Source organism: Zalophus californianus, chromosome 9 (genome assembly GCF_009762305.2).
Source record: "Zalophus californianus isolate mZalCal1 chromosome 9, mZalCal1.pri.v2, whole genome shotgun sequence".
Taxonomy (NCBI): domain Eukaryota; kingdom Metazoa; phylum Chordata; class Mammalia; order Carnivora; family Otariidae; genus Zalophus; species Zalophus californianus.
Window position 1 is genome coordinate 8,566,329 of NC_045603.1, and position 14,104 is coordinate 8,580,432.

The 14,104-nt window shown below is 41.9% G+C and overlaps 1 protein-coding gene across 7 annotated transcripts in view; it reads right to left on the reverse strand.

The window, feature by feature from the left end:
• Nucleotides 1-14,104, reverse strand: part of TNRC6B (trinucleotide repeat containing adaptor 6B) — a 251,856-nt gene that overhangs the window by 19,253 nt on the left and 218,499 nt on the right. For all 7 annotated transcript variants that reach the window (XM_027595501.2, XM_027595502.2, XM_027595503.2 and 4 more), the window contains 7 exons: nucleotides 12,237-12,368; nucleotides 11,871-11,966; nucleotides 11,522-11,702; nucleotides 4,757-4,894; nucleotides 2,354-2,530; nucleotides 766-912; nucleotides 407-502 (listed from right to left, as the gene is read on the reverse strand). In XM_027595501.2, the coding sequence (XP_027451302.2) occupies nucleotides 407-502; nucleotides 766-912; nucleotides 2,354-2,530; nucleotides 4,757-4,894; nucleotides 11,522-11,702; nucleotides 11,871-11,966; nucleotides 12,237-12,368 (967 nt within the window). The remainder of the gene's footprint in view (nucleotides 1-406; nucleotides 503-765; nucleotides 913-2,353; nucleotides 2,531-4,756; nucleotides 4,895-11,521; nucleotides 11,703-11,870; nucleotides 11,967-12,236; nucleotides 12,369-14,104) is intronic.

Consider the following 14,104-nt stretch of genomic DNA (forward strand, 5'->3'; position numbering starts at 1 on the left):
AAGTGGAAGGATTTTTTTGTAGAAAAGGAAGCCATAATTGGCTACCTTAGGAATAACAACCTGGACTTTCCTGGTTCTTCCCATGGCCCATGATTCCTTCGGCAGACTGGTTCAAGAAAAGCACTTGTGGCACAAAGATTTAACCTCTGCCCTCTCCATACCCACAAGGCTCCCTGCAATTATGTCACCATCTGCCCTGTCCTAAAGCTGTATGTCTCATCCTGTCTGTGCCACTGGAAGCTCCTTGAGAACATGGACAACAGAAGAGGTGTGCCTCCATTCAGGCTGACCTAGCCATTCAGCTTCTGTTGAAGTCCTCCTTAAGAAATAAACGCCCATTTCCTTTGTAAAAGGGAACCTGATGGAAAAGTGCTAGCCAAAGGGAAACAAATAGGTCAGACTGTACCTGAAGTGCTATGAACGTTGGTAAAGGAGTTGTCAGAGGCACTGTAGGGCCAGGCACCAGGTGAAGGCAGCGAGGTGTTGAGGGAAGAATTAGACCCTTTGGGTGACACAGGAAGAACAAGATGAAAATATTGCAGACAGACATCAGTATAACCAGTGAAACCTTAAGTACTGTATTTGGCCTTTGATGGAAGATTATAATATACTAAAAAAGTATCCAAAAAAACCCTGAAGAGCTCCATATTTGTATGTTTTCTGGTTAAATGATTAGATTATTAGCAGGTGCAAATGAAGCCACAAATTGACAGATAGGCAAATGCTGGGTATTGAATAAACACAAAGGATGCCTCGCTCATTTACCTGTGGTGTTATCCCGCAGAAGTTGGTGGTCAGTATCTACAATGGGAGATGTGGCTGTACCCCCCAGCACACTTCCTGGGGTGACGTAGGGGTCAGACTCAGGGTCAATGTTTTGGATACCTTTCCATGGCACTCCTGGTTGGAATTCTGAAACAAGGAGAACAAATATTAGAGGTAGGAGGTTGTTCAAAGAATGATAAAAATCAAGTTAGTTTTTTTTTTTTTTTAATTTTATTTTTAAGTAATCTCTACGCCCAATGTGGGGCTCGAACTCACAACACCGAAATCAAGAGTTGCACGTTCTTCTGACTAAGCCAGCCAGGCGCCCCTCAAGTTAGTTTTTGATACAAGGCATAGATCTGTGAAAAGTAGAACACTGAATCTATTTCATCTCAGACTTTTATCATAAAATTGAACACCACAACTCAGCCTGAGCAGGTACTGCGCCAGCACCTCTGTGTTACCAAGCACGTTGACTTGGTTTCTCTGTGGCTCTGAGCCAGAGCTCATCAGTGTCTGGTCCTGGTCACGGCTCTTCCTGCTCCCAGGGAAGATTGGGCCCGAGGGCAGCGAGGGCGGGGGTAGGTAACCTGGTGCTCATGAGAACTGTCCAGGCATCCACAACAAGAACTGGGAGAAAATCAGGGTTGGAGATGAGTGACTTCTTCTCCCATTTATTTCACTGGAAAGTGGCTCCGATGCACGGAAGAAAACACAATACAAGTGACCACTATTATGTGGAAACCCAGGGACAAAGAGCAGGAATAAGCTGGCTTATCAATGAGAAAACCTAGAATACGTGTGTTTACAATTTTTTTTATTGGTTAATTTAAATCGTATTTAAAGCCACGTGATAGGATTAACAAGCTTTTGTTTTCCTAATCATGATGGAGAGCAATACAGTATTATACACAAACAATATGCATTTTATGAGCCTGCTTTAATGGAAGGAAACTAAACACATTCATATTACAAATATACCCATATAGGAAGAGATTTTAGAAAGACATATACCAATTTTTAATTTTTGCTTAACTAAACTTAAAATTTTTCTACAATGGAAATAGATTACTTACATCAAAATAAAAAGAGAGAAAAAAGTAATAGTCTCATTACACCACTACTGCATACCTGGAACCTGATAATAAATACTTGCTTCATGAATAAACAGGCCAAATAAATGGACATTTCAGAAGATCCCATCTTACAAGGCATCCTGTGCACGGACGAGTGCTAAGTCCGGCTCCCACATCACCTTCTTTGATCTCCAAATTCCATTCCTCTGACTTCCTGCAGCTTGTCTATGCCTCTGCCTAGTATTTATCACAGTTACCTGCCCTGCAGGTGATCTGTGTCCACACCGTACCTTCCTGACTGAACTCAATGGAGCAGAGACCCCATCTAATGCAAATTTCCTATCTTTCCCAGAGTATAGAATATGCCTTGCTTTTATCAGACAACAATTACTAAATGAGAAAACAAAGTGCGCTAATAACTGGCAAAAGCAATCTGTTCAGAACCCAAAATTAAGAATTAAAAACAAATGATACACCAGAAAAAACAAAACAAAACATTGCCTGGACAATACCTGGAGGCCAACTGGCATTGCTGGATTTACTTCCGATTTTATTTGTTGGTGGAGATTTGGCAGGTAACCAGCTATCACCAGCAGGACCCGTATGGCCACCCAGTGTGTCACTCGGGATGATATCAAACTGATTGTATGGTGACCCTCCTCGAGTCTTACCAGGGGCCACAATAGCGCCTAAGGAGAGAGAGTGGAAATTAATTCACACCCAGAAAGGATTCCTATGAACAGAACTTGTCAAATCTCTTACTCAGCAGAAAACAGTATTCTGACGTTTATGCAGTAAAAAAAAAAAAAAAAAAAAAAAAAAAGGTGCTGGAACAAGAGGTCGCCCTGGACAGCCAGTATCTAATTCACAAACAGGATGAGTAGGAACGATCCACTTCACCGTCCTGAGCGCCTCTTGGGTTCTCACTGAGGCACACAGCACTGTTCTCATCCTTGAATCTTCCTTTCAGTTTCAGAATTCCATGGTCTTAAGAAATTAATGAAACTTTCATCAACAACGAATAATACTATTATCCCCCGTTTCCATACCAATGACTCAAGAATGAGGAACAGGAAAAACACTACACAACCTACAGTGCACAGAAGTGTTCTCATGACACTGGTACTGGTAACGCCCCCCCCCCCCGCCCCCACCAAGTTCTTCAGTGCTGATCAGACCTAGGTTAGCTGGAAGAAGCAGTGTAAATAGAGGGAGCCCATTGGAGTGAAACGTATCTGCCATTGCTCTGAATTCCAAAGCCATGAGATGGAATTCCCGCCTACGGTCTCTGCCCGCACAAGATCGGCAGGGAACCGTGCAGCCCTGCGACCCATGGCCCCACACAGGAAGAACAGCCAATCCTTTGTAACTGTCTTCCCGACAGCATTTCGGCAGTTCCATCTGTGCCCCTTTTATGCATTTTCGATGCTACGAGGCAGGAAGAACATTAAAAGCTTAAAAGTTCTCTTAACCTAACAAAAAATGATCTTCACTTTCAATAAAAATTGGAGGCCTCTGGGAGATACCACCCTATTTATTTCTCAAATTTTACATGCTGCATTGTGTCACCTGATCTACCCTTAGGATACTGTTTCTAAACAGATAAAATTATTTCCAGGATGATGTATTAAAATATTTGTGTAAATATCAATTAAAGTAATCTGCTTGGGTTGGCCCAGCAAGAGTATTATCAAATCCACCTCCACGCTCAGCTAAGAAGTCATTTGCATTTCTGGAACCACTGACAGAAATCTGACTCAAGGGCACATTACAGGGAAGTCGTAGGAAATGAAGCGCTCAATTACTGTGGGGATTGCTAAGGAAATGGGGAACCCAGTATCTATCAGCTCTGAAAAGGCAAGTGGATATTTAAGCTTCCAGATATCCTCTCGCATGACACTTTGTATTTATTATCGTGCACCTATCACGTCTTTAGGGACAAGGAGACCTGATGAATCACCAGCCTAAAGAAGCAGGGTAAGCGCCCAAAGCTACAAATGCTGGGCTTGAATTATTCAGTCTAGAGATAGATTTTATAGTTTCAATAAATCATTCTTGATTTTGTGGCATGAAATTTTAGGGAGAGCAGGGAAGAGCTCCATGTGGCCATTTTACCGTCTCTCGGACAGACACATTCAAGAGTGGTTTATAAAGGAACCCTGAAAGTTTTCAGACCCGTGGGGCTGAGGCCTGCCAGGGAACTGCGTCAGGGTGAGCCCCAACACCCAGGTATACTTGGATCTCAAGGCTACAGTTAAGTCCAGGTGAATTACTGTCCAATGATACAAACATTGAAACAAAGGTTGAAGGAATGTTCTAAGACCTTTTATCTGTTTTACAGGGACACAGAGAAGTGTTTACAGAGAACAATGGAAATGAAGGGCCCACCATTCACAACCAAAGCCTGTGATGCCCCTCAGCTGTTGTCCTGCAGACAGTATAATTCATTAAGAACAAGAAAGCTAAAAAAACAAAACAAAACAAAACAAAACAAGAAAGCTTTGTGGAAAGTTCAAATCTCATGTACTATTAGTCATCTTTTGGAGACTAAAGGGTTTGAATAATCAACATGGTATATATTTGTTGTGATCTCTTACACCTCAAAAAAATGGGTTTTGTCTCTCAGCCAGTATATTAGGGTTTCATCCTAATGGGTACTCAAGTTCACTGCTACTGCTCTCAATCCCATTACAGGTGGGCAATTTTGTTCCCCTTAATTACAACTAGCATTTTAAGTTTCTTATAATTTGAAATATACATAACCCCAATCTTCTCTTAGGCGATCACTGGATTTGGAGGAAAAACCAAGAGATTAAGAAAAAGCTAGAGATCTGTACTTTAAAATAATTTTACAGGATACATCATCAAGGCCCGTGAGGGCCATACAGCTCCAACTCGTAAGGCTTTGCTCTTACCATTTTTGTGCATATTGGCTTCCTGTGTGGCTACAGAGGGCAGTCCCTCCATCATGGAGGTCCACTGTTTAAAGCGAGACTCTGTTCCAGCCTCCTTCCCACCAACCATGCCATAGTCCATGCCGCCAGAGCTGAAGCCTAAAACAGAGAAGCACATTTCACATCTTCCTATATATTTCAAATATCAGCATCCAAGAGATCTGAGGTAGAACCAACCAAATGATAGCTTCATTTGTCATTTAAAGACTAATTCACAAGAAATTTCTTTACTCAGAAACAGAGATTTTGATTCAAAATGCTCATCTTGGCTCTTGCTTGCTAAAGAAAGCAATGACTCTTTGTGCAGGTATGAAAATGTGTAGGACTGCCATAATTGAGAGCATCACAGTGCACCTGTGCCTTCACTTATTCATTTAGCTAATGTTTGTGCTAGCCAGAATGCCGGGGCCAGGAATTCGCCAACTCAGAAAGCCAATCTCCACACATCAAACTAGTAATGGTAGAACAACAGCCACGAGGTGTGGTGAGGGTGTCTGGGGGGCAGAAAGGCTTTGCAGAAGGGACATTTGATTTAGGGCCGATGGCAGGTATGCAAGTAAGTCAAGGATACCAAGTACAAAGCTCTGATTGATGACCATCTGGTACATTTAGGGAATGAGGAGTTCAGTGTGACTCCATGGTTAACCATGGATGAAGTGAGGCAGAGTGACAGGAGATGGGGGAGAAATGAGGAGTCATGTCCTGTAAGGTTCTTTATGTATCAGGCCAAAGACTTTGGGCCTTTTATCTCTAAGACAGGAGATAAAGAAGTTTTTTAACAAGTGAGAGAAAGAAAACTAAGTTTATATTTTAGGGAGCGCCTGGCTGGTTCAGTTGGAAGAGCAAGCAACTCTTAATCTCAAGGTCATGAGTTTGAGCCCCACATTGGGTGTAGAGATTACTAAAAATAAATAAACTTAAAAAAAAAAGTTTGTATTTTAGAAAAAGAACTGGCAGTACAAAAATGGGGTACATGGAGGTCAAGGCAGAACGTAAGAGATTTGAAAGAAATCTTTATGCAATGACGAAGACCCTAAAGCCTGAATAGGCAATGACGGAGAGCTTCAGAGTTTACTTTGCCATGAGCCCCAGATAAGCCTCAGGTGTCAGGCTTTTAGCACGAGTGTAGGTGGGTAATGTCTTCCCATTGCACAGGGCTGAACAGGTGAGAATCAGTAAGAGAGGCTTGCTGATGGGGGGTCTCACAGGTCCCACTGTCCACTATGGGTCAGAACGTACCTAACATAAAAAGTAAAATGAAGCACGAAAATAAACAAATGAAACAGGAGGGGAAGAACAATGAACAGCCAGAGTAAAAATGAGGATGGACCGCAGCGAGTGTAGAACAGCCATCCTGGGGAGGTGAGCAGGGGTCCCACAATGTAAAAGCTCAGTCAGCTACAGGAGTCAAAAGCCCGTCTACTGTTACTCGAGAAGATGTGCCACTCCAGCTAGGCCAAGCTCCTCGCTGTACCCACTTGACTCTCTGACCATCTGGTGGTGCCTCAATGACTCTGAGGTTCCATTTATCCAAATCCCATGAGGGCCCAGGTCACGTTTTCTCCCTGTGCTTCTGAGTTGTCAGAGACAGTTCTATAAATGCATAATAAATCCATTCCTAACACCTTGACCTGTATTTAAAATGTTGCTATTAATATAAAGAACACTGCTCCTTCACACTATAAGCAACTCTACTAGTCCATGTGATTACTTGAAGGGTGGGGGTGGGGAGCAGAAATTCCTGGCATAAGCTGGAAATATTTCAAATTAAATGATTTTTTAAAAAAGAAGAGTTTAAGGTATTTTCTTTCCTCTTATGTAGTTGAAATGAGACTGGAGGATAGCAGGGTTGAAAGGAATAAGGCCTTTCTCTGAAAGAAGCTTTATTTATTATTTTTTTTAATTTTATTTATTTATTTGACACACAGAAAGAGAGAGATCACAAGTAGGCAGAGCGACAGGCAGAGGGAGAGGGAGAAGCAGGCTCCCTGCTGAGCAGGGAGCCCGATGTGGGGCTCAATCCCAGGACCCTGGGATCGTGACATGAGCTGAAGGCAGACACTTAACTAATTGGGCCACCCAGGCGCCCCCTCTGACAGAAGCTTTAATGGCCTAAGTGGGTTGTTTTCGGCAAGTAGTACCTCTACCTTTGACAGAGAAAACCAACCCAAGGTGCCTGGATTCCAGGCTATTCGAAAGCTTGGTTCCAATCATGGAGGGAGAGCTTCTGAGAATAACCTAGAATTCTGGTGAAGATTAGAAAGAACGTGAGGATTAGTAAGAAGATAAAGAATCATTCCTTACACATTTTTCTCTCTTTTTTTTTTTAAAGATTCCATTCATTTATTTGACAGAGAGAGAGATAGCACAAGCAGGGGGAATGGCAGAAGGAGAGGGAGAAGCAGGCCTCCCGCTGAGCAGGGAACCTGATGCAGGACTCGATCCCAGGACTCCAGGATCATGACCTGAGCTGAAGGCAGACGCTTAACCAACTGAGCTACCCAGGTGCCCCCACATTACTTCTTTACAGTTGCTCTGAAGTGTCTTTAGAACCCACAGTGAATTACAATTATTTAATTTCAGCTGCTTAGAGTCCTTTTGTGACATGTGAAGCGTAGAAAATTAGTAAGAGTTCTACATCTTAGGATGAGGGGACAGTTTGAACAGTTCCATCTGAACCTTAAGTGGGCATCTTTCTCGTTAGAAACTTGGAAACCAAACACCACCAAAGCATGGCAGCATCATAACTAAGTAACAAAGTTTGGTAAGGAAACACCCAGAGGGATGTCAGGAGAACAGGAGATAAAACTGCCTTGAAAGGTTTAACCTCCGAACCCAAAACCAGGAGAGGAAGAATCAGTGCAAGGCTGTACATGGTTCTGTGTCTTTCTTCGATGCCCCGTAGTAACCGGCACGACTCACAACCTCTACACTATTTGTGAGCTGCCACACCTCAAAGCCCAGTGAAGTACGGACCTTTTTGTCCTTGCTACTACATCAAAACCATACTTCCTCGGTCCACCAAGTGACCTCCCTGTAATTCTCCAGCTCACCAAACAGAACTTGAGCTCAAATCAAACAATCCGTCAGTTCAGTTCAGTGCACACTCACGGAAAGCCTCATTTGTGCCAGGCTCTGTGAGGAGCTGAGGGACAAACAGAAATAAGACATGCCCCTTGCTCTCCTAGGAACTCATTTCCCCAGTACATCCCTTTTACCGATCTTATCATTCCTACAAATCCAACCCTTAGCCTCCCTTATCTATCCTGGCCAGAACTACTTTCTTTGCCACACACGCTGTTTCACTGTCTATTTATTCATCATTACCACTTGGCTCAGTGTCACCTCCTTGAGGAAACTGGGATTTCCTGTTTCATGCTCTTTGTCTATATTAGTTCTTTCTTTCCCGCTTTTCCTTTTACTATAGATTAAAAAACAAATCAGTGCTTTTATAATAATAAAAATATGTTATAAAAGAAACAGATCACCCACAGTTGCCCATTTAACACAAATATTCCTCTTTTTTTTTTTTTAAAGTAATCTCTACCCAACACGAGGCTCAAACTTACAACCCTGAGATCAAGAGTCATAAGCTCTACCAACTGAGCCAGCCAGGCGCCACCAAATTTTGATAAATTTTAAACATGAAAAGTAAAATTTTATTGGAAGTACATTTTCTTTTTCTTTTTTTAAGTAGGCTTTTTTAAGTAGGCTCCACACTCAGCATGGGGCTTGAACTCACGACCCTGAGATCAAGACCTGAGCCAAGACCAAGAGTCAGATGCCCAACCGAGCCACCCAGGTGCCCTGGGACATTTTCTAATAAGACAAGGGACTTTACTTCTCAAATGGTTCAGATACCTATGAATGAGAGATATGAGATGGAGTTCACACTATTCCTGTTTTTTAAATTCCAATAGAAAAAAAGCACCCAAGAAATCTTATATAAGTAATTAGACAGGAAAAGAAGGAGTCTTGTTATAACATCACCTATTTCTGTGAATTCCCGTTTAGGCTATATTCCCTTCCCCTCAGCTCAATAACATAGATGCTAAAACATCATGTTTAGATAGGTCATCATCCCCAGACAATTCAGTTAGGTATATTTTCAATTCTGCTAAAAGTAGAGAATGAGAAACCATCTATTTTATAAAAACAATCAGTCAAGGATCAGTTAAGCAGTCGTTAAACTCATTCAACGTTTTAATTTTGAGAAAATATACCAAAAGAGGCTTTACTGGGACTTACTAAGGGACTTTTAATTATTCGCGCTCCTCTTTCATCTACAGGTGTCTTTTTTAGTTTAATACTCAGCAGTAGGAAAACTGAAATACTATTCATTTTTTACATCTTTGCTATATAAATTTAACCTCTCTGTATGCGTTAAATATATTTTCAGCAAAATCTTATAGCTGTAGTTTATTCAAAACAGGCAGCCAGATCAGATTTACTTTCAATCCCAAAATGTATTTTTCGATTCAAATAAAAGTCATAATATTAAGGAATTAAGGACATTTTTAACTGTGAAACTGCAAAGTGCATCTTATAAGGCAGGTCATAAGTGGTCAGATCACAATTAATATGATAAAGACCTAATAAAATTTATTCATGTTACCAAATGGAAATAAATTAGCGAGTCAATATGTTTTTCTCCTTACTTAATTTGGACTATAATGCATAGTTAAATTTATAAGTTACTTTGAAATAAGAGTATGACAAAAAAAAAACACTCATTTCCTTGGTAAATGTATGTATGTATGTTTGTATGTATCTAGAACTCTGATCCTTCAGCCATCAGGGAAAGTTATGCCTCCAGTACAATAATCACAAATAACACCACTAATCTAATAAGACATTACGATAAAAATTTTCTATATATTTGATAAATGAGAAGGTATGCTGCTAAAAACTAACAGATTCACAGCTAGCATATAATTTCACTTTCTCCCCCATCCCCCTGTAATTTTACTTTTTAACAAAAGGCAGAAAATATTACAGATGTTGTAAGAACTGTCACTGGAACAAATACATCATGATGTTAGGTTTTTAACAACTAATTGACTAATGCACACGCAGCCTAAAGAAAAGCACATAAAAGGTCTATTCACAGGTTTTATCTGATAAATTGTGAAAAAAATGTGTATTTAAGAGTGTCTGTGTCACTAACCTATGTTGCTCAAGTTGTTTGAAGATACTTTTCTTTCTACCTAAGACATGCCCCCTAAGGGATGAGTACAGAAAAGAGCTAAAAAGAACTGTGCATTTAAATGTGTGGAAAAGCCGCCCAGGGCTTCCAGATGTTCACTTTACTTTGTATGACTAGACTCTACTTTGAGAACCATGCACTCTCTAACAAAAGGGGATGGAAGAAGCAAAGCTGCCCTGCTTTATTCTCATAGATGGCATCTAAATTCACAGTAACTGGACACATACCAAAATACTCAGGTTCTTACGTCAAGTTTCATCCTTAACAGAAAACATGATTAAGGAGGTGAAGCCTGGAAATACAGAGTTAATGACACCTTCATTAGTCATTATGGGAGGCTTCCCCCTTGCTCAGCACCCAGGATTTCTACACCCAAGATGGATGGGCATGCCCTAGTAATACAGGAGCTGGTGGAGAGTTTGCTCTTCTTTCATGTCAGTTGGAAGAAAGGTTATTTTGAATTTAAGTCAGTTCTCAGGCAGATCATTTTAAAGAAACAGTGCCATTGGTGGATAAAATTCCCTTAAAACTATCCAGGATTAGGATCAAGGCATCCTTGAAGTCTCTGCTCCTCTCTGCATGTGGACACCCCAGCAGGAAGTGGGCATCCCACAGAACTAGAGCAGAGAACAGGGCTATGTGTCCAGGGTCACTCTGTTTCCCAGGAGCATGGGTTTCAGGTTTCCCCAACTCTTATTTTTGAGTTTGCACAGAACAGTATCTTCTTTACCAAAATAAAACCTGAATTTTGTCACTCTGCGAAGAAACCCACTGTGGTGTGTGGTACCTTTTTAATTTTTACATTTTATTTTTAAGTCACTGTTGCCTCACTGATTGGATTCTGCTTACAACATGTTTCCCAGTTCTGAAAGAGCTACCATTTGCCTGCCAACAAATTCTTGATGAATGTCAAAGGTATAACCTTACTTGTGCTAATTCTATTTAAATCAGATGAAATATTAATATCAGAAGAATTTTATCAGTTTGCCTCATAAGCTTCATTTTATTTTTTTTATTTTTATTTTTTTTAAAGATTTTATTTATTTATTTGAGAGAGAGAGAATGAGAGATAGAGAGCACGAGAGGGAAGAGGGTCAGAGGGAGAAGCAGACTCCCTGCCGAACAGGGAGCCCGATGTGGGACTCGATCCCAGGACTCCAGGATCATGACCTGAGCCGAAGGCAGTTGCTTAACCGACTGAGCCCCCCAGGCGCCCTGTTTTAACTGGCTTTTAAAAATTCCTGGTGGCAGAAGAGCAGGTTGCCATTGCTAAATAGTAAGTCTCCCCTGGACCCAGAGAAGTCGGAGGCATAGCTCTGCGATTTCCTAATTGTGTGGTCAGCTTTGGAAAACCGCCAAGACGCTAGGATATCAGCTGTTAAGACAGGGATGAGAACACTTCTCCCTCTCGTATGGTTGCTATGGAAACAGGGGGTCACGTAGGACCCACCTCTACCAGAGGCTCAGCACACGACTGGCGCATTTTTTTTTAAAGGTGATCTTCACTACTGACCACTTACCAGAACCATATCCAGGTATTGGCCCTTTGGTTTGAAGGTCTGGGAGCCCCACATTCAGAGCACTGGGTACCATGTTGTCCAGATGTGGCTTGGGCCCAACGGGATGGGAGGGCGAGTGCTTCATGCCAGGCTGCCTCTGCTGCTGCTGCTGCTGCTGCAGGGCGCTCACCATCCGAGCCAGCTGGAGGCCAGGAGTCCAGAGCCAGGGGGACCCAGAGGGAAGACGGACACATGGTAAGCCAACGCCCTGAGCCTCCCCGAAGAGACTGCATGTGGCTGTTTTGCTCTCAGAGGCGCAGCCCTGCAGTCCTCGCACAGAGCACTAGGGGGACCCCCCAATCCCGCGTACCTGCTGCTCTTGCTGCTGGCGCACAGCCTGCGAGAGCTTCCTCTGGTTCTGCAGCAACTGCTGCTGCTGCTGCTGCTGCAGGAGAAGCTGACACGCCTACAACACAGGGGGGGGCACCGGCTCCTAACTGGACTTACTGAGACCCTCGCGGGTCGTGCGCCCGAGTGCGGCGGCGGAATCAAGCACCTAGGAGGGAAGTACTACCCAGGTCCTGGTCCACTGGTCACATTTACCTCGAGTGGAGCTGAGATATTAACCCTTAAGCATGCATAAAACGAAGCAAATAGAAGTTAAAGGGGGGAAAAAAAAGCAAATAACCTTTTTTTTTTTTTTTTTTTAGCTATAGGAGGAAAATCTGCTACTCACCAATTGAAACTGGGGAATTTGTGGAAGCTGGCTCAGCATGGCAATTTGTTGAGGAGATAACTGGGGCCCCACATTGAAAAGACCTGGATTCAGGCCACTGTTGGGAAACTGCTTGAGCATTGAGGCAGAAACCTAGCAAGAAAAAAAAGATGCATTTTTCAGAACTTACCAAAATGAAACTTTTTTTTTCTGTAAAAAGGTCTTAATAGGTCTAAAGCAAGCATCAATGGTTTTCCTTGAAAAATATTTGTGAAAAATATTAAATGATCAGGAGAAATACACTAAAGTGTTAACAATGGTTATCTCTGAGTGGTGAGATTATAAGAGCTTTTAGGGGCTCCTGCCTGGCTCAATCAGTGGAGCATGCAACTCCTGATCTTGGGGGTTGTAAGTTCGAGCCCCATGTTGGGAGTAGAGATTACCTAAAGATAAAATCTTTTTAGTTTATTTTTTAAAAAATTTTAAAGATTTTATTTATTTATTTGACAGACAGAAAGAGAGAGCACAAGGGGAGGGGGCGGCAGGCAGAGGGAGAGGGAGAAACAAACTCCCCGCTGAGCAGGGTGTCCGATGCGGGGCTTGATCCCGGGATCATGACCTGAGCAGAAGGCAGATGCTTAAACGACTGAACCTAGTCGCCCAAGATAAAATTTTTTTAGAAAAAGAGCTTTTAAATTCTCTTCCTAGGCTTTCTAATTTTTCTGCAATAAAAATTATGAATTTACAATCAGGAAGACTTCTGCAAGACAAAATGTTTTAATGACAATATGACTCTTGCCTGAGAAATTGTTACTGGAAATGGAAAGAAAATATATCAAACTTCATAAAAATAATAAAGCCTAAAACAAAGTATTTCTGTTGTACAAAAAAGATCAGTTTTCTCAGTAGTAAAGGGGATATTTTGGCCCCACATGCCTGTAAATAAGAGACACTGGAGTTTCAATTCATGACTTCTCATACCAAACACTCGGAGTCCAAGAGAGCAGAGCAAAGGAGCCTAAAAGGTCAAATGACTCAACCCGTTCCTTCTCCACGGTTTTCAGGAGTGAGCTAGGCTAGGCTGCAGAACCTTCAGGGACAGAGAAAAGACTCCCTCCCACCTTCGGACTGCTGGTCTAAGATGTTTTCACTGAGCTGAAATGAGTTTCCCTGCACTTTCATTCTCCGAACTCACTGAATCAGCTGGTACCACAGAGAACAAACTTAATCTTCCATGGGTGGCAGGTTGCACACTGGTCAAGGGTGTAGTGCTGGAGGCAGACTGTGTGGGCTGCCATTTCTAAGGTGTGTGACTCGGGGCAAGTTACTTACTTAGCCCTTCTGAGCCTCATTTTCCTAACTTCAGTGATTGAGGATGTTATGAGTTAATCCACATCAAAGGCTTAGAAATGCACTTCATAAATGCTCATGTTATTCCACAGGGACAGCTCTTCAAATGTCTAGAGACAATTACAGTTCTTTGTGTCTCATCTTCAGACTAAACATGATGAGTTCTTTCATGCGTATCTCATCCAATTTCTCAATGCAGAGCCCAGAACAGAAAGCCATTTTCTAGAGCGGTCGAGTACCAACTAGACCTGGCCATCACTAACCATTCTGTTAAAAGCCAGACTTTTACTAACAATGCCTGAGATCTCTGTTTCTCTGATGATCGCATCCTAACTCCCAACTCACACACTAAGCTTACTGTCAATTAAAATCTACAGTATTTTAAAAAGGTTTTGCTCTCCTATGTAATATTTAAGCAGCTGGGTTGAATTGTATTAACTTACGATTTGATCTTAGGATCTTATCTTTATGTGCATGGCACATAGTAGATGCTTGATAAATATCTATTAAATAAATGAATATTATATTATATTTTTATT